At 39.2% G+C, this 20,916-nt stretch overlaps 1 protein-coding gene across 3 annotated transcripts in view; it reads left to right on the top strand.

Moving 5' to 3' along the window:
- Positions 1-19,017, top strand: part of Clcn5 (chloride voltage-gated channel 5) — a 46,163-nt gene extending 27,146 nt beyond the window's left edge. For all 3 annotated transcript variants that reach the window (XM_048796634.1, XM_048796635.1, XM_015506504.2), the window contains exons 4-12: positions 1,414-1,601; positions 5,490-5,612; positions 6,553-6,759; positions 9,803-9,883; positions 10,316-10,858; positions 13,016-13,202; positions 14,060-14,458; positions 14,612-14,828; positions 16,733-19,017. In XM_048796634.1, coding sequence (XP_048652591.1) covers positions 1,414-1,601; positions 5,490-5,612; positions 6,553-6,759; positions 9,803-9,883; positions 10,316-10,858; positions 13,016-13,202; positions 14,060-14,458; positions 14,612-14,828; positions 16,733-16,823 — 2,036 coding nt within the window. In that variant the 3' untranslated portion in view covers positions 16,824-19,017. The remainder of the gene's footprint in view (positions 1-1,413; positions 1,602-5,489; positions 5,613-6,552; positions 6,760-9,802; positions 9,884-10,315; positions 10,859-13,015; positions 13,203-14,059; positions 14,459-14,611; positions 14,829-16,732) is intronic.
- Positions 19,018-20,916: the final 1,899 nt, after the last annotated feature.

Here is a 20,916-nt window from a genome sequence, read left to right as displayed (position 1 = left end):
GCATTTTATTCTTTGGCTCAGGGGAAACCTAATAAAATTTGTAACCAGCAAAGAAAGGGCTGATTGAGAGAAGGAGGAGGACAGGTAGAAATAAAAGGAAGGATAAGATGGTGGGTAATAGCGTTGGGTAAAATAAGACACACACACATGAAATAACCAGAGAGTAAGTCAAACTATATAACATCTTGTTAATTTTCTAAGTCCAGGCAGACTTACTATGACTCACTATGAGTTAGAAAGAAGTGAAGGCTGGAGGGTGGGGTGGCCAAAAGTAGGTGTCAAACAACGTGCTAGATTTGACTAGGGTATTCAAGGATGTAAATAGCCTGTGCTAACACTTTTAGCACCTACCAAAACACACACATGACATGGCCTCTTGCCTGGTGGAATGTAGGCGTCATATCCTCCACTTTTTAATGTATTTCTTGTCACTAGGTGGTCAGTGACTATTTTTCTTTCCCTCATACACAAGAGTATTTTGTTTTTAAGCACTGGAGAGCAACAATGGAAGCAGTGTGTCTGAGTGCAAGAACAGTCTGGGAATTCAGGGGCTGTGAATTTTATGATGTCTTTACTATTTCCCTAAAGCATGACTTTGGGTCATTTAATTTCTCTATGCCAGAGTTTCTTCATGTGGAAGACAGAAATGAAGAGAAGGCCAGAATCTAAAGCACTATAACTATCTTAACCCTATCAGTGGACTAGCTATAATACATATGTCCCCAGTTCACTCTTCATTTTCTTATTTTTCTTTTGGAAGAATATTCCATGTATAATAGCATTTATTTCTCCTCACTAAGAAAAATTCAGAATGTTCATGTCCGAGGTTCAGAAGGCTTCAATGTATCTAATTTTCCATGCACATCATAGTTTGTGCTTTTATAAATGCAGTTCCCTTAGCCTACAATGCCTTCCTGCCATTGCTCTAGTTCCCTTGTCTGTGTAGTAAAATCCTGCTACGTAGGATCAGCCTTTCTTTCTATAAACTTTACCAGCTCTCCTCCCCATCTCCAATAACCACCATTAGAATATTTATCAGTATGGGCAAGTCATGTTTTCTCAACTGTGTGTGTGTGTGTAAGCATACATGTACATATATATCGAGAATGAAATAATCTTGAATAAACTTTACCGTCTAAATCAAAGCAGTGTCTTGGCCAGGTAGATTCAACTTAAAGACAAAACCAATAGCCCCTTACTCCCAACCAACTGTTCTTCTTCTCCCCGAGTCCCTCCTGTATACAGACACCAGTGTTTCATGGGGGAGATAATGAGTGAAAACCAAGCCAATGTATGTGCTCGTCAGTTATTTTGATTCCTTTTCCCTTGTTTTTGCTGACAAAACTTTGATTACTGAAGAACAGAGTATCAGAAATGGAATTTAACTTTGGTCTTCTCTCCCTCACAAACCAGGTTCCTTAGCTGGCCTGATAGACATCTCTGCTCATTGGATGACAGACTTAAAAGAAGGCATATGCACAGGAGGGTTCTGGTTTAACCATGAACACTGTTGCTGGAACTCTGAACATGTCACCTTTGAAGACAGAGACAAATGTCCAGAGTGGAATAGTTGGTCCCAACTTATCATCAACACAGATGAGGTAACATACAGTGATGATTTCGGAACCACTAGATTTTATTCTTACATTTATTTCATTTCTGATATTGTACTTGTGGCTATTGTGGAATCTCCCCCTGTATTTCTTTTTATAAAAATGGGAACACATGCCAGCTGCCTTGTTCTGTGGTTTATGCACAATCCTATTTCCATCTCTTCTGACATGGGCAATCAGTTGTTGCTTATCTTTAAAATGTTGGTTTGTTTAAAATAAGCCCAGCAAGTCTTCTGAGTTGTTAGTATACAATGTAACTGAATATGTCTTTTCCCTAATAATTTCAATGGGAATGTCAGAAGCACCCAACAGGTAAGCTATGATTTCTAATGAAGGAGGGAATGGGTTAAAAATGTGTTTAGGGCTAGGGGAGTGGTTCAGTGGCAGAGCATTTGCCTAGCATGTTCAAGGTCCTGGGTTTGATCCCAAGCACCACACAAAAATTTTCATTTAAAATCTGTTTATCATATGAACACCAAAAGTGATTGGTTCCCAAGTGTCGCATTAGAATACTAAAACATATGATATATTCCATGTCAAAATAACACAAACCCGGGCTGGGATTTGTAGCTCAGTGGTAAAGTGCTTGCCTAGCACATGTTAGGCACTGGGTTTGATCCTCAGCACTACATAAAAATAAATAAATAAAATAAAGTTACTATGTCCATCTACAACTAAAAATGTTTTTTTAAATAACAGAAACCTAGGAATAAAATTGCTTATAGTCACATCTTGCAATCAAATCAACATTTTTGTTGTCCTCTAGCATGTGTTTTTTGGTGCACAAGTGATTTTGTTTTTTGGTTCATTTCCTTTCTCTTACCACTTTGTTATGTTAGCTCTCTCCCACTGAAAATGAAAGCACATAAAACAAACTCTCAACTCCCAATTCCACTCTTTCACCAACTACATTGGGTACATTTTAGCTCCCTACTCCTCCACTCTGTTGGTAAAGTGGGGAAAGCAAGACTAGGACATATGCTTATACTCTGAAATTTTATTCTTGAAAACAGATCACATCTAAATAGAGAGTTAAAGAAGTAGAGAGCAAAATAGTGGTCACTGGAGGCTGGGAAGTGAGAGGGGATTGGGGAGAGAGAGGTTGGATAATGGGTACCAAAATCCAGTTAGATAGAAGGAATACTCTTTCTCCAGCACAGAAGGGTGATTATAGAAACTTCAAGATCTCTGTTTTAGCTCTGTTTCCAGGTACCACCTCCCTTTACCCTATGTACTGTCTTAGATTAGAAGGACCTGGGTACAATAGTTTGAGAGGTCCTGGAATTCAGGGTGAGTGAAGGTGGATGGATGCATGTGTTTCCCTTGCTTTTGATGAGACACTTTTGAAAAAAGTAATTACAAATTTCTAGGAAGTGTTAAAACAGTTGTACAAGGAGATCCTCTATATGCTTCACTCAGCCTCCCTAAATAACACCTTGCATAATGATGACAAATAGTATAAGAAATTGACTTAGGTACAAACCACAGACCTAATTTTACCAGTTTTACACTGACTGATTTGAGATAGAGTTCTTTGTGATTTTATCCCATGTGTAGTTTTGTATAACCACCAGCACAGTGAAAATGTAGGACAGTTCTATGACCACAAGGCTCCCTCATACTGTCTGTCCCCATATAGGTGTGTGTGTGTGTGTGTGTGTGTGTGTGTGTGTGTGTGTGTGTGTGTTCCAGTAGTTACTGTCAAACCAGACCTGGAGTTTGAGATTTGCTTGAGCAACAACTATCTCTGGCTTTCCTTTTTATGAATGAAATCCTAGCCTGGGGAAAGAGTCTTCTAGGTTTTAGGAAACCTTCTCCTGCCAAGAATTTGGCCTCATCTGTGCCTCTGGCCTGTTTGTTACTTTACCCTTCACTCCCTTTCCCTTTTTGTTTTGTACCTCTGGAGTCTCCTTGCTCCTAGGTTACATTTGAAAGGCAAGGAGATACCAATTGTCTGTGCCTTTGAGGAGCTAAAATCATGGAAAACCTGTATCAAGCTTATAGCATAGAAAAAAAAAACCTGAGCACTCTTTGTCTAGGTCAGTGAATTATATAAATAATGTTTTGTATTTTGAAAAGTCAAAAAGTCCATTGAGTTTTGTATTCCGTGTAATTTGAATGAATTTCAACTCCTAATATTTCTACCAACAAGCATAACCTCCTAGGGTCCAAAATTGTTTTTTTGTAAGGCATGACTATTTACCAGTCCATTAATTTTAATGAATCCTTATTTGTGGTCCAAACTAGATTTCTTTTGTAGCATACTTCATTATCAAAGGGAATAGTCTTAAAGGTATATTCTCTCCATTTTAAAAATAGTTAAAGGTGCTGGGGATATAGCTCAGTGGTAGAACACTTGACTAACGTACATGGCCCTGAGTTCAATGCTGAGTACATAAGAAATATTGCCATTTTATTCTTTGAAATATATGTCATCAAACTTTCTACTCACATACTTGTTGCTGCATCTCTAAAGATGTCATCATTATATATGGGATCTTAAATAAACTAGGTTGGTAAAATGATGGTTACTAGGGACAAAGAGTAGAAGGAGATGGGAAGTAGGCCAAAGGTATGAATTTGTAGTTAGGTGGGATGAATAAATCTAGAGATCGAATATAACATGTAAGGATTATAGTTAATATTGTTGCTGGGCTCAGTGGCACAAGCCTGTAATCCTAGCTACTCAAGAGGCTGAGGCAGGAGTATTGCAAGTTCAAAGCCAGCCTCAGCAATTTAGCAAGACCTTGTCTCAAAAAATTAAAAAAAAAAAAGGTTTGAATGTAGGTTGGTGATAGAGCACCCCTGGGTTGAATCCCCCAATGCAATAATAATAATAATAAGAAGAAGAAGAAGAAGAAGAAGAACAACAACAACTGAAATTTTGCTAAGAGATTTTACATGCTATTACCACACATATGAAGAAAGGCTACAATGGAAGGTGATGATTATGTATGTCTGTTTGATTGTAATAATCATTCATTATGTAGATGTATATGAAAACATCAGGGCCATGAGTGTAGCTCAGTGGTAGAGCATGTACTTAGCATGTACAAGGCCCTGGGTTCAATCCCCATCACCTAAACAACAAAACAAAATGAAAAACATTGTTGTACACTTTAAACATATGCAATAAACAAGAAAAATCACCAGGCACACTTGTGCATGCCTATAATCCCAGAGACTTAGGAGGCAAAGGCAGGAGAACCACAAGGTCAAGGACAGCCTCAGCAACTTAGAAATACCTTGTCACAAAAGAAATAGAAAAGGGCTGGGAAAGTAGCTCAGTAGTGGAGCAGTCCTGGGTTTGGTCCCCAGTACCACAAGAAAAAAGGAAGGGAAAAATGGGATGGAGGATGGAAGGAAAACCACCCAAGAATTTTAGTCACTATAATATCCTGTGAGATTTTGACACCAAGATAGGTAGCCAAAGGTGAATGTAATGAAATTTTAGAGCTGGACTTCACTTCAAACGTGTAGCCAGGGTTTGGCCATTTCATTAAAAGAACTGATAAAATGCTTGGTAAAATTGATGCAGGATCATAATATATATTAGACTATAAAACCTATCAAAGCACTCACATAAACAGTGAATTTTGGTTCAGGGTTTTGAGTTTGATCTTCTTCCTGTCCATTTCTAAAATGTGTGAATTTCCTTTAGGTGTAACAAAGCATCTTAATTTTCAATACCAAGTGACCTGACCGTATCAGTTGTTGCCTTGTTGAACAATCTGGAAAGAAATATTTGAGCAAATTAATTTAGGCCTTTTTCCTTCTGAACTCTTTCCTGTAAAACCATGACTCAGAAGAGCCCCATACCTCACTGAGGTAATCTCAGCTAAAATGAACTTCTCTCTCTTTTTTTCCCTGTTCTAGGGGGCCTTTGCCTACATAGTCAATTATTTCATGTATGTCCTCTGGGCTCTCCTATTTGCCTTCCTTGCTGTATCTCTTGTCAAGGTGTTTGCACCTTATGCCTGTGGCTCTGGAATTCCTGAGGTGAGTATGTTGAAATGGTTTATGAATGGTAACAATATTAATCTTTTTGGTTAAAAGCTTTTAGTGTGTGTTCCGGCCTGTACCATAATTTGGTAAATATTAAACAGAGTCAGATCCTGAGGCCTCTTTAAGTTCTCCCTGAAGCTTTCTCCTAGCCTAGGTGACCTGGAAATTAAAAGGGGTTGATTCTGAGCCTCCTGAGGATTCCTCTTAAACCAGGCTCCTAAACACCTCCCCCAGTCCTTACCCAAGAAGTTCCCAGGGTAAGCCCCAAGATTCTGACCACAAAAAACAGTGGAATTATCAACTCTGGTAGAGCAAAAGAAATAAAACCATTTCCCTATAATTTTTCCCTACCTTTCTCCCACAATATAATTTAGGCTAAAGGGAATTCCTATTTCTAACTACTTTTGACATAGGTTGCTTTATGGTGACTAAAACCACTGAAATTTTACGTCACCAGAATGACCTTGCCCCTGTCTGTTTCTTGACCAAGTAGTAGTCATTTCTTTGGCAGGAGATCAAGATTATATCTAATCTTTCAGGTTGGTTCCAGAACATTGACCTTGCTCTCTCAGAACATGCCCCTTAGGCCACCATTTTGTAAACTAAGGGAAACATCTATTCCTCCCCATCTGCCTTCTCAAATTTCTCCAGCTATCCATTCTCATATATAGTATGCACTTGTCCAGATGTCACATGGCTCCCATTCTCACCACCACCACCAAAATAAAAGGGGGAGGGGGGACATGAAAGCTTGAAGAATAGTTCCACCTTTCTTGAACTCCTGAGCTCCCTCCCAAACTGGGTTCCCTTTAAATCAAGCATTTATACCTCCCTTGTTCAAAAGATGTAGTTTCTATGATGAGGCCCAGATTTTTGCTTCTTAACCTTGTTTTACTTCCTTAGTCTATGTTCAATCTCTCTGTTTGTCCTGCAGATAAAAACTATCTTGAGTGGTTTCATTATTAGGGGCTATTTGGGTAAGTGGACCCTGGTTATCAAAACCATCACCTTGGTGCTGGCAGTGTCCTCTGGCTTGAGCCTGGGCAAAGAGGGCCCCCTAGTGCACGTGGCTTGCTGCTGTGGGAACATCCTTTGCCACTGCTTCAACAAATACAGGAAGAATGAAGCCAAACGCAGAGAGGTAATGAAAAATGGCCTTAATAGTTACTTTTTACATGAGCACTTAAGTGATACAGTCTTATGAATGCAAATCTGGGAATTCTTCCATAGTGAATGCAAACACCCTTTGACTCAGAAAGTTCACTTCTAGGAATTTATCCTACAGGCATCCTAGCATGTGTGTTCACACAGGTTTTTGGGGGTAGTCAGTACACTGTTTATCAAAATAGTGAAAATCCGAAGCAACCAAAGTGTCCATCAAGAAGGGACTAATCCAATAAACAATATCCTGCCTGTATAATAGAATATTATGCAACCCTTAAAAAGAATGAGGTAGTCCTACATATGATATTCTGGTGATAGAATAATATTAAATTTTAAAAGTCAGTTCGTGACTGATATGCATATTGTAATTCAGGTAACATTTCAAAAATGTTTATATCTATGAACTTACTATGTCTGGAAAATGGGTTTACCCCAAGTTGTTAAAAATGTCTACTTCTGGTGAGTTGGCCAGTGAGCTGGTAGGGAAAGAGAAGTAATGACTTTAACTTTTTATTATATATAATCCTATGCAAGCATATGTTGCTTCTTTACAAAAGGAGTTACAAATTTTTTAACAGATTTTTAAAGAAGATTTGGAGGGGGGTACTGGGGATTGAACTCAGGGGCACTCAACCACTGAGGCACATCCCCAGCCCTATTTTGTATTTTATTTAGAGAGTCTCACTGAGTTGCTAAGTACCTCGCCATTGCTGAGGCTGGCTCTGAACTCACGATCCTTCTACCTCAGCCTCCCAAGCTGCTGGGATTATAGGCATGTGCTGTTGCACCTGTCTGAAGAAGATTTCTATTCCTTTTTCCCTCCTTGGTATTGTGGATTGAACCCAGGTGTCCTCTCATCCTCAGACATTTTTATTTTTTATTTTGAAATAGCTTCATGCTAAGTTGAGGGTCTTACTGAGTTGCTGAGGCTGGCCTCAAACTTGAGATCCTCCTTCCTCAGCCTCTATGCACCACTGCACCTGGCAGAACTTGTTTATTTCCTATGCAAGAGTAAATATAAATGCATTGTGCAATTCAGGTGTCAACATTTTTATCTTTATTTCTATCTAAGGGCACACTTGACTTGGTTTCTCTCTGGATTAGACCTCACTCTGCCTCCTGCCTCAGCTCTGCTAAACACCTACCCCCACCGGGCTAAATTAGCATCGCTGTAGTTGTTCTCAAATTTATTCAGTTCTTAATGTATGCTCTTTTGAAGAGGAACATTTTTAAAATGTTCCAAGCCATTGGTTCCTTTTTCATCCTGCTATAATTAAGGACCTAAGGAAATAATGGTTCTAGCTTATTTTCCTTGAATTACAAAGCAAGCACATGTAATGGATCAAAGATCAAGGTGATTTCATTAAGAAAGATGCTTCACAAATCTGGAATCTAGTGATTTCTTCTGAAAACAAAAGAAAACAAATAGGTTTTCAAAAACAAAACAAAAAAGGTTAACTGCAAGACCTAGAAGGAAACTGAAAGGCACTGAGGTTTCAAATACGGAATAAATTTTGATAGTTCAAGGGAGAAAGTTCCTGATACACATAGAAAGGAGAGGAAAAATAGCAGAAGTGACATGGGCTTATGTAGTAGACTGTTTATGTATGTGTTATGTGGTAGAGGGACACAAAGGCCATGTTAAAACGGGGAGGTTGTTAAACAGAGATAATATACAATGGAAGCAACAGAGTTGAAGGGAAAAAAAACATTTTAACAGGCAAGAATAAAGTGTGGATTGTTGCTGGTTTTCCATTGATGGAGATGAGTTTGAAACTATAGATTGCTGGTTACTTTCCATCCAGAAAATTGTCATTTTTGCTCAAATACTCCCCTATATTATGAAAGGGAAATTTGATTTGCCTGTTTCTCTGTACAGATGCCATATATTTCTCTGAGTAGATTCGTGGATACTTGGATTTCAAATTTACTTCCTACTGCTCATTTAGACTATCCAGTTATCTTTTCCTATTGTTCTTACCATCGGTGGTACCCTTTTGTGGCCAGTGGCCTTGTCCAAGTGGGTAGATGGCTGAGATTAAAACTGATTTGAGAAGGATGGGCATAGATTGATTTTACCTTGCAGTAGATAATTAAAGCAACAGCCAACTCAATCCTTCTTCTCTACCCTAATTCATCCTAAACACAGTGAAATCCTCTGTCTCAAGTTGCATGTTGGCTGTCTGAAATGAAAAGCCATTTTAGCTATGAATTCCCTTTCTCCCCCAATTAACTCTTTCTCCACAGCAACTAGAATCCAAGGGAAGGACTCTGTCTTTCTACGGAACTATGCTTTGTTTGCCATCATCAGTGTTTGTCTTGTACATTTTACATGCTCACACATGCCTACACACAGAGGTGACACTCTCTAAATATCACTCGTTCTCTTTCCCTCTAACAGCTTCTTCTTCTCCTGCTTAGCCCCTTTCCTTGCTGTGCCTAAACATATTTAGCATTTTCTCTTCCTTTAAAAATCGAGCTGCCTTCCTATTTCTGTTTCTAAAGGTTAATGGGCATAGAGTAGGGCACACAGCATGGAAAGCTAAATGTCTGTTGTATAAATAATGCAGCTTCAGAAGAGCTGTGAGCCAATTGTAATTTCAGTTTTGTATCATTAGAGCCTTCTTTAACATCTCATTTGAAAAACATTCCTTTGCAAAGTGCTATGTAAACATCACTGTAAGTACTTCATTTTAGGTAGGGAATAAATACATCAGTTACTGAATTGGGTGTATTGCAGATGGAAGGCATAACTTAGAACACAGCCCATATCCAAATTAATCACAAATGGAAGGCCCTTTGTCCTGCATAAGTATGGGAACCACGTATGTGTGTTCAACATCCAGAAATAGTGGTTGCTCTCAAAGTAAATAGAAATTGAACTACATTTTTGAGGATATGGAGCATGTACAGGATTTTTTTAAAAAAGAAAATGTGTGGTAACAACATTCCTTTAAAAATATGATTGAACATGGAAAAGCAGCATTATTTTATTGCTAATTTTGAGTTTTGGATTGTAGGTCTTGTCAGCTGCAGCTGCTGCTGGTGTATCTGTAGCTTTTGGGGCACCTATCGGAGGAGTGTTATTCAGTCTGGAAGAGGTAATGATTTTTTTTTTTTTTTTTTTTTGCTACTGAGCATTGAACCCAGGGGTGCTTAACCATTGATCCACATCCCCAGGCCCATTTTTATTTGTTTATTTTTATTTTGAGACAAAATATTAATTTTTTAAGCTAAAGTTGCTGACGCTCGCTTTGAACTTGAGGTCTTCTTGCCTCAACCTCCCAAATCCCTGTGTTTACAGGCGTGTGCCACTGCACCTGACATGTGCATGCTTGTGTGTCAGGATTTTTGCCAATATCTAAAAATGTTGCAGTCCCTGAGTGCATGGCCCAACTCAGTGATTTACTATGTGACCAGAAATCCCTGGGCGGTTGTCATCCTCCACTCTAATGCCAGCAGCACCAACTTTTCCCCTGAAATCATTTCTCTGTGTATTGACCGAGTTTGCTTTCTCACCTCCTCTCTTATAGGTCAGCTACTATTTTCCCCTCAAAACTTTGTGGCGTTCATTCTTTGCTGCCCTGGTGGCAGCATTTACTCTACGCTCCATCAATCCATTTGGGAACAGCCGCCTAGTTCTGTTTTATGTGGAGTTTCACACCCCGTGGCATCTCTTTGAGCTTGTACCATTCATTCTGCTGGGCATATTTGGTGGTCTGTGGGGAGCTCTGTTTATCCGCACAAACATTGCCTGGTGTCGGAAGCGTAAGACCACTCAGTTGGGCAAGTATCCCGTCATAGAGGTACTCATCGTGACAGCCATCACTGCCATCCTGGCTTTCCCCAATGAATATACCCGAATGAGTACAAGTGAGCTCATTTCTGAGCTGTTCAATGACTGTGGCCTTCTGGACTCCTCCAAGCTGTGTGATTATGAGAACCGTTTTAATACAAGCAAGGGCGGTGAACTGCCTGACAGACCGGCTGGCGTGGGAGTCTACAGTGCCATGTGGCAGCTGGCTTTGACACTCATCCTGAAAATTGTCATTACTATATTCACCTTTGGCATGAAGGTGAGGAATTCTTTTGGCACTTAGTGGCTGTGTGTGTGTGGCTGTGGGTTTTTGAGGGCAAAGCCAAGGTATCTTACAGTTACAATAGTTCATGTGGTAATTACCCCACCCCAAAGCCTCTTTTACCCCCACTTGTTCCCATAACTTCCTAGATAACTTTACCTCTCTCAAGTTGTCCAAGATTATTTTGAGACCAAATGCAAACCTTAGTGATGAGATTGTGGGAAGACATGTCTTTTCCTTTTCTGTGGGAAGCAATTTTCCCTCAAAAAGGATGGTGAGGTGCCTGTAGAACCAAAAAACAATATTTGTCCTGTATGGTATTCTTACAGGGTGGCTTTAGAGGTTATTCATAAAGTATATTCTCTGAACCCCATTAAGTTGATGGTACTCAACCATTTTGGCTGTTTCAAAGAGCAATTTCATGTTTCAGCCCAATATATATAACTACTTTTGTTGCTTTTTACACTTGGAATCAAGGCAACTACTCAACAACTGGGATCCATTTAGCAAGTTAATATAATTCTGAAACTATTAAAAGCAGACATTGGCATGTTTTCCCTGAACTGAAAAAAGTGGAGGCCTTAGCAGGAGAAAGTAGGATAGTGGTTGTCAGATCCTGGGAAGGGGAATAGGGAGGAAGAGATTGAGAAGAGTTGGCTAACTGGTACATAATAAAATTAGATAGCAGGGATACATTCTAGTGTTGTATAGCTCACTAGGGTGTCAACAGTTGACGATAATTTGTTGCGTATTTCAAAACAGAAGAGAGGATTTGAATGTTCTCAACACACAGAAGTGATAAATGTTCAAGCTGACGGATATAATAATTACCCTGATCTAATCATTATACATTTTATACATGTTTTTAAAATATCACACTGTACCCAATAATATGCATAATTATTATGTGTTAATTTATTTTTTTTAAAAAAAGAAAACTCAGGCTGGCATGTTTTATTTTCAATACCAGTAATCATTTCTATATTTCAGAAGAAACCAGAAAGGAAATTTTGTTAAGATATTTCCTCCTCCTTACTAGGTTTTTACTTGTTTCTTCTCTTTAGCACCCTACTACCAGAGTATTTCCCTGTATTCTCTGGGGAAACAGAGATTCAAACCAGAAAATAAGGGACAGCAACCTAGTTTCAGCAACACTACTTTCTTAGACATCATCTAACCATCTATGCCCCTCAACACAGAAATAGGATGGAGGCCCTGTAAAGTTTTGCAGTGTCTCTTCAGTTAAATAAAACAATGAAACCATGGGGTGAAAATTAGAGGGAATTTGTAGGCCCTCAGAACACCAGATTCAAATGCATTCCAAAATCAAATGCAGACTATTTTAAAACAATCTGCTGTTTTTATTATCCTTGACATAATTTCCCTCTTAGAACAGAATATTAATAATTTATTACAGCATCCTAAAAAAAGCAGGAAGATAGATGAAGTATCCTTTTTTGCTTAAGCATGCAACCATAGCCATTTGCTTATTTAAAATGTTTGTTTAATATTTCTTTATGCTGTTGCAAAACAATGAAACCTCATATACCATCCTTTTTGTGTGCACAGTGGGTTAGGATTCAATGTATGAGCATGGTTGTGAGCATTCCGTTTAGATCCAAGCACCAGTATTTACTAAATCCTGACCTTGGATGAGTTTCTTGACCTTTCTGATCCTTAGGTTCTTGATCATTTGGGAATAATAATGCCTACCTCCTGGGGTTGTTATGAAGAATCTACAAAATCTTACGTGTAGAGCATTCAGCATAGACCACTGTAGTCAGAAATTGTAATTGATAAGTATTCAAACTGGGGAAAATGTCTGCATATATAAGAAACTCCATCTGTTTTCCTTTTTCTTTGGGAAAGGCCTAATTTCTGCCTCCAGTTCTGTGTTGGTCTGGAGAGTTCAGGCTCTTGCCTGATGGACCCCGAATCAGGGTAAGCTTCTTTGCAGTCATCCTTGCCTGCACGTCCCGGAGAACCTCTAGTCCCTGTAGTGTTACACAAATCTTTATAGCCACTTGCTAGCATAGTGCATAGTTAAATTGTTAATGGCCTGTTTGCTTCGCAGAGGGTCAGTCCTCCAGCCCTTACCGTATGCCAAGCAGTAGCATCATTTGTCACTAACCATCTCTTGCTTTCTCTTTGCAGATCCCTTCTGGCCTCTTTATCCCTAGCATGGCTGTTGGTGCTATAGCAGGTCGGCTTTTAGGAGTAGGAATGGAACAACTGGCTTATTACCACCATGACTGGACAATCTTTAATAGTTGGTGTAGTCAGGGAGCTGATTGCATCACCCCTGGTCTTTATGCGATGGTTGGGGCTGCTGCCTGCTTAGGTGAGTAGGGTTCACAATGATTTCAAAGAAGTTGCTACCCAGCTATCCAGCTGATATACAAAAGAAGAGTGATATTAAGCACAGACTGCAGAATTTTATAAACGATCATCCATTTCCTAATGTGTTTGCTATTTTTCAAGAGCTTTATGAGAGCTAATTCTACTCTTTCCCACTGGGAAAATGATCAGAAATTTAGACAAAGAGGGCTGCACAAGAATACGCATCACAGTATTATTTATGAGACGAAACATTTCCAGTCAACCTGACTTTGCACAGTAAAGAATTGATAAAATAAATTATGGTTCATCCATATATCACTATATTACACAGCCCTTAAATATGATGTTAACATGTTCAAATCTTTAAATATGATGTTAAATAAATTTGTAATAATATGTGAAATATTCCCCACATAAAGAAGGCGAAGAGCATGGTGGATATTTATACATAATGTGAGCTTATCTATGTTTTTGTGTATAGAAAACTTGAAAATGTCCTCTAAAAATTTACTCTGCTTATTAATAGGCAGTGAGCTTGTGAATAATGACTTTGTTCCATATTTTCTGAATTTTCTACAGTGGCATGTATTACTTTTATAATTAGGGAAAGGAAGCACCAAATGAAAAAAAAATACAAGAAGATATCTTATATTTCTGTGGATGTTATTTTGAAAAATCTGAGTCAGATTGATTATAATATTACTAGAGTCTCAGGGTCTGTGTAGTTATAGGTAGGACTCCATTCTAGCATTAGTTCTGGTAAGTAGCTTTTCCTGTATGGAGCCTGTAACAGGCCAATAATTGGAATGAATCCTGTGCTTTGTGTCCCTTCAATAGCCTGTGTCTATTTCTTTGCAGGGGGTGTGACTCGCATGACTGTTTCTCTTGTTGTCATAATGTTTGAACTGACTGGCGGCTTGGAATATATTGTGCCTCTGATGGCTGCAGCCATGACAAGCAAGTGGGTGGCAGATGCACTTGGACGGGAGGGCATTTATGATGCCCATATCCGTCTCAATGGATACCCCTTTCTTGAAGCCAAAGAAGAGTTTGCTCATAAGACCCTGGCAATGGATGTGATGAAACCCCGGAGAAATGATCCTTTGTTGACTGTCCTGACTCAGGACAGTATGACTGTGGAAGATGTAGAAACCATAATCAGTGAAACCACTTACAGTGGCTTCCCAGTGGTGGTGTCCCGGGAGTCTCAAAGACTTGTAGGCTTTGTCCTTCGAAGAGATCTCATTATTTCAATTGGTAAGTATTTTAGAGAGGAGATCATAGAATCTACTATGTAACTCAATAAATCAGCACAAAATGGGGGAGGACAGGGGATAGGGGACTGATTAGGGGCCAGAATGATTGAACTAGCACTTCTGTTTTCAACTTAACCCCTTTCTGTTCAAATAGAAAATGCTCGGAAGAAACAGGATGGAGTTGTGAGCACTTCTATCATTTATTTCACTGAGCATTCTCCTCCAATGCCACCATACACTCCACCTACCCTGAAGCTTCGGAACATCCTGGATCTCAGCCCCTTCACTGTGACTGACCTGACACCCATGGAGATCGTAGTGGATATCTTCCGCAAGCTGGGACTACGACAGTGCCTGGTTACACACAATGGGTAAGAACTCTTGGGCGAAGACAAATTGCTTGTGGGAAGAAAGAGAATATGGAGACAGAAAAATAAAAAGAAGAATCCAGTGTAAATGAACATTAGTAGTACATTTTGAAGCTCTGAGATAAAAGTAGATATGTTACTTTGATCATCATAATTAGTAGAAAAGGAATTTGGGGAAGAGAATGTATTTGAAAGTTGTTAGATGCATATTATCAATAACTGAGATCCTCGCCTACAAAGGAAATAGCTGTGTTCTCATGTTCAGGCAGCACTGAAATTATAATGGTATCAGGTAGGATATGTATAGAACAAGAGTTCCCCTTATCCTCAGGGATACCTTCCATGACCGCCATCAGATGCCTGAATCTGCAAATAGTACTGAACCCTATATAAAACTCTTTTTTTTCCCTACCAGGTCCCATGGTGCATGCCTGTAACCTCAGCAACTGGGGAGACTAAGGCAGGAGTCCACAAATTTGAGACTAGCCTCACCAACTGAGCAAGACTCTGTCTCAAAATTAAAAAATAAAAACAAAAAAGGTCTGAGATGTAGCTCAGTGGTAGGGTTCCTCTAGGTTTAATTGCCAGTACCCTGCCCCTGAAAAAAAGACTATATTTTTCCTATACCTATGATAAAGTTCAAATTATAAATCGGGCATAGTAAGAGATAATGACAATAAATATGGTACTGCGTTGTTTTCGGACCATGGTTGATCATGGGTAACTGAAACCACAATTTAAAGGAGACTATTGTATTTGGCCCTTACAATCCTTTGTTCTTATTATTTGAGGACAAGAAAACCAAGTTTCAGTGAGGTCTAATGATTTACATGAGGGTCCCCAGTTAATAAACAATAGAGGTAGCTTGAAACACAAATCTTCCGACTCCAAAGTCCATGGCTCTTTCCTTCCCAGGATATTTCTTGTCCAGTAAAGGAAGTCCTTCAGTTTTTACTGGAAAAGAGAGGCGGGAGAGGAGAAGGGTGGAGTTTTTTCTGAACATTTTTCTGCTGCATTCATCCAGCCGCTACATAAGAATTCCCCCCTCCTTTAATTTTTTTTTTTTTTGTGTGTGTGTGTGGTGTTGGGGATCAAATCCATGGCCTTGTACATGCAAGTGTTCTATCACTGAACTATATCCCCAGCCTTTTTTATTTTGACTTTTGAAATAGGGTCTCACTAAATTTCTGAGGCTGACCTCAATCTTGTGATCCTTTTGCATCAGCCTCCTGAGTAGCTGGGGGGTTACATGTGTGCATCATCATGCCTGGCTGCTCCCTCCTCTAAAATTTTCAAGTGCCATATCTGATGTCTAGCAGAATCTAAATCAGTAAGGGGGCTCTCCTTAACTGGTTCATTCAACAGTTGCTGAATCCCTACTTCATGTAAGAAGGTATTATGGATTCTGTGGAGATACAAAAATAAATAATACCCTTCTCTATCCTCAAGGAGTCTGCAGTGTTACGGGGGAATGCAGGATACACAAGTGGTTATAGGAAAGTAGCAAAGAGGGCAGCTATTATAGAAGAGGCCTGCACAAAACATGCTGTTGCTGGGAGCAGAACAGTTATTACTGGTTTATAGGATCAGGAAAGTTTCTGGAAGAGGAACATTTGGACTGGGTTGCAGTAAGTAAGAAAGATTCATATATTTAGAGAATATAGAGCAGAGGAAATTTCAGGACCTGAGACCCAGATGTAGAAGTTCTCACATATATTTAGGGACTTGTGCATCGTCCTGTTTGCCTGGAACATGCATCCAACTCCTGTTGTCTCAACATTCTGGAAGTGCAGATAGTGTTTAAAGGCAAAGTTGAAAAAGACTGGGGAGGACAAGTGTCATCTTTTGGGAATGTTGTTTTAACTGTAGATTTACTTTTGTTTTGTCGAATTATGTTTGTCTTTTAGGCGTTTGCTTGGAATCATTACCAAAAAGGATGTGTTAAAGCATATAGCACAGATGGCGAACCAAGATCCTGATTCCATTCTCTTCAACTAGAATCATGGGGTTGTTCTGGATATAAAACAGGAAGGACATTGCAGACCATGGATATATTTTATTAACTGGGTACCCAAAACACATTTCCCATATTTGGATGGTGAAGTCATATTAGCGTGTTGTCTCTTTCCTACAAGTTAACCAGTTGCACTACATAATCTCTGGAAATTAATCTTCTCTTTAGGAGAAAATACAGTTAGGCTTCTGTGATACTGCATTAGGAAGATCTCATGAAAGAGTAAACAAGATTGCTGTGGTTTAATTATATTTGTTTTTTTAAAAAATATTTTTTTTTAATTTAAAAGTAATCGTTAGCCAATATGCAATCACTGAAAACTATGCAAGAAAAATTCCAACCGTCCTGACCTATAGCCTGCAGGAAACTCATGAAAAAGTTACTTTTGGTGGATCTAACTGTCATTGGTGGAAGATGAAGTGTAAACTAAGGGGCTTTGCTTTTCAAACCACCGAAAGGAAAGCCAGAAGGAAAATAGTAATGGTATTCTCTAGACTGTGAAGATTCAGTTCAAATGTTATTCTTGTTCCTGTTACAATATTTAGCATTATTAGTTTGTTCTATGTTTATGTATGTTAATTTTAATTTCTGATTATAAGACAATGCTGCTTTAGTTAATCTCCTCTAAATGAATTGAGAGAGGTTGACTTTTATAGCTTGCTTGTTCCTGGTACTCTTTTGAAGTGCACAAAGATAAGTTATAGAGCTTTCTCCTTGTCTGCAAAAAAAAAAAATGGTAATTTTCCAGATGGTATCTGTTAGCTAGTAGACAAGGACTTTGCCATGAATTTGTAGCAACGAATGATTTCTTCCAGCTTCCTTGAAATGAATGATGAGTAAAGTTCTAAGCAAAGTCAAAGACTAGGAATTTCACATTTTTGTGAGGTCCTAAGTGAAACTCTTACCAGATGCCACCTCCACGAATGATGGTGCTTTAGGCTTCTGGAATATGTAAGAACAGTAAAGGGAACTAAGTCTGGACTGCATACTGGTAAACCAGGGAAGATTCAGAGCTGCGTCAACATCCTCATGCATTCCTTTGTAAAGACCACCAGGATTGAAATAACTGACACTCATGCTCCTCCCAGTGTGAAGTACTCATAACAGGCCAGCTGTCCCCATGAGCATGGATTAGGCTTGGGATACTTTCAAATATATTCAAAGCTTTGGAACAGAATGGGCAACTGTGACTCCCTTGGGGGTCCTTAAAATTCCAAAAGGCAAATCCATCCTAAGACCCAGGGGTGTGGACAAGACCTGGTGACACCAAAGGTGCTTGTATCCAATTGAAAAGGTGCCTGTCTCAATTTCCTACCACACTTAGAACAGTTTTAAACAATTTACACTATAGGGACACCTGGTGGAATTAAAGAACCACCACCATCATTCCAACCACTATTTCTTTTTCTATATAGTTTTACCCATGTGCAATTACTCCCTTTCCATTCTGTTCCCCTTCTTACTCTTCAGTACTGAATCCTCCCTTTGGGGTCGAGCACTGTGGCTGGTCAATCATTCCTAATAACAAATAATAACTTCTAGGGCTAGGTAAATGGTAAACCAAGGCTCAGCAATCATATGACACATGGACTAGAGGCGATACACAGCCCTTTTCTTTGCCATGTGGCCCAGTTGCTGCCGCCATGTTTCTGTTTCTGCACCAGATGCCCATGGCAGTGAGACTGCACTTCCTCCCATCCTTCTAGCCCAGAATCAGCAATCACTCAGCACATTCCCCTAGACCCAATCCCCAATCACCTCAGTGTACCTCATTTTAAAAGTTGTTGATTCCTGAGTCTAGGACTTTTTACCCCTACTTCTTATCTTTCCAAGATCTGAAATTCTTTTAATGCTCAGAGCTATGTAGCCAAGGCTTGTTCTGATTTTTATCTTTAAAAATATAAAGGCAACCACCAGAGTTTATCCTTTTAAGTATATCACTCTAGCATTTTAATGAAAAAAAAAAAACATGCTCCAGGGTACATTGTTATCATAGTTATGGCTCGATAGCTTTATGTCCTTTGGTCCCTTCCATGCCACTGATTCTTTCCTGTGAGATGTCTCTTTGCCTGACCACCCTGTATATTGTGTAGAAAACAAAGTTCTTATGTGTATATTTCTGGTTGAATATGTGTCTCATTAGCTGTTGTTGCCCACTAAAGTTTGCAAAATGGGAAACATGGCTATTTCTGGTGTTTGGTGGCAAGGGGAGGTTTGGTCGTATTTTAACATGGAGCAGTGACATGGAGGGTGTCTTGTTTGCCTTTGTTTCTTCTATGCTCTGTTCTTCATTTTAGATAGATGAGCCAGTGTTAAGGTGCTAATTCAGAGAATAAATTCAAGAAATCAGATAACACTGTGCCAAGGTATACTTTAGATGCTAAGCACCGATTGGCCCTCCAGAGAATGACAATGTCCCTTTGATACCTCATTCCTGATAAATCTCATTCATTAACCTCAGTTTCTCAGGAATCCTTGTAGCTCATACTCTAGAAGTAGCTATAGTGCATGGTGTCCAGTATATGTCCAATCCTAGGGTTTGGCTCAAAGTTTGGCTAATTGTGGCTAAAGAGCTATACAAAACTACTAGCTCAGCACCATGACACTCAAGAGTTTCTTGTCTTGAGGTAAAGGAAAATGTTCTTCCTGACAATGCCATTTCAGCAGTTAGACATACTTAACCAGAAAAACAAAGCCAGTATATGGAGGTCTGTCAGTAGCCTCAGGTGGTCACCTCAGTGGCAAAAGACTAGATTATTTGTAATTTTTAAAATGAATGAATTGAGGCTAGTCTATTTGGGATTAGAAAATCACCTGCTACAAGGGAAGATTTTACAAAGGAATACTAGTAAGTGCTTCAGCTGAGTTCGGATTTTCCAGGGAAAGATGTCTGGTAGCCATCCAGCCATGAAAGGAGTGAGAGTTCATAGATTTGTAAAAACCTAATTGCTATATTTTGTATCTTCAGCTCTCCAATTTAAATAATTTAAGGAAGCTGAAAAAAAATTAGTGCATGAGAAGTTAAACCAAAGACGAGAAGTAGGGGACTGATTATACAAAATAATGGCTATGGTAAAGATTATTTCTCTTTTGTTGTTTAATTAGAAACGAGTTGCAATGCTCTCCTCTTTCTCTGGCCCCAGCATCCTGGCTTAGCCCTGCTATAGAGCAGAGATGATATGATCCACAAATCTGGTGGATTATCTGACATTGACTATACTTTGAATTTGCAAGCTGGTAGAGGAAATGATTAATTTTCTGGTTGAACTTCAAAACAAATTGCTTTGACACCCAAGGCTAAATGTAAATCCTTTACAGGAAGAGTGAGAATCCTTTTTTAAAAAAAGAAACAAATTTCTCTTGGGAGGCTAAGGCCAGAGAATCACAACTTCAAGGCTGGCTAGGACAACTTAGCCAGACCCCGAGACAAAAGAAATTTTAAAAAGAGCCGGGGATATGGCTCAGTAATAGAGTGCTTCTCTAGCATGTGTAAGGCCTCAGGTTCAACCTTCAGTACACCTCCCTCCCCAGAAAAAGTACTCTAACTATGTGAGCCAAATTAAAATGTTCTAAAACATTATTTTTTTAAAACCACCTCTGAGATTACCTGGATTTCTTTGGGGGAAGGATTTGAAAGTGAGGACAATAGAAAAGTCTGGGTGAGAAAGTATATGAACTATGTAAGAAGGTAGAAAAAAGGCATTCCCATAACCCATGCCATGCATCCTGGCATTGGGATAAACAGAAAGTGCTTGATCATGTACTTCATGGAGATACAAAGTCAAGCAAGCCCCCGAAGCTGTGCTTTCTAAGCAAACTAGAGGTTCAAAGTCATTTTGGCTCAAGGGCCTACCTTCAGAGAGGCCTCTCCAGGACATTTGCACCATCTCAGTGATAAACTTTCTTTACATTTATATTTTAGCTCCCTACTCTCTGTGTATTATATATATTAAAAAGAAATAGATGAGAGTTCCTCAGATGAAAGCTCAGGAGCTGTGTAAATTTGAAGTTCAGTCAGTGCAAGGGACCTTGAGTGATGGCTGGAATTTGCTCTGCTTCAGTTTCAGTTGTTTGCTC

Source organism: Marmota marmota, unplaced genomic scaffold (assembly GCF_001458135.2).
Source record: "Marmota marmota marmota unplaced genomic scaffold, marMar, whole genome shotgun sequence".
Lineage (NCBI taxonomy): Eukaryota > Metazoa > Chordata > Mammalia > Rodentia > Sciuridae > Marmota > Marmota marmota.
The sequence above is the reverse complement of the archived record's forward strand: the minus strand, read 5'-3'. Positions and strand labels throughout refer to the sequence as shown.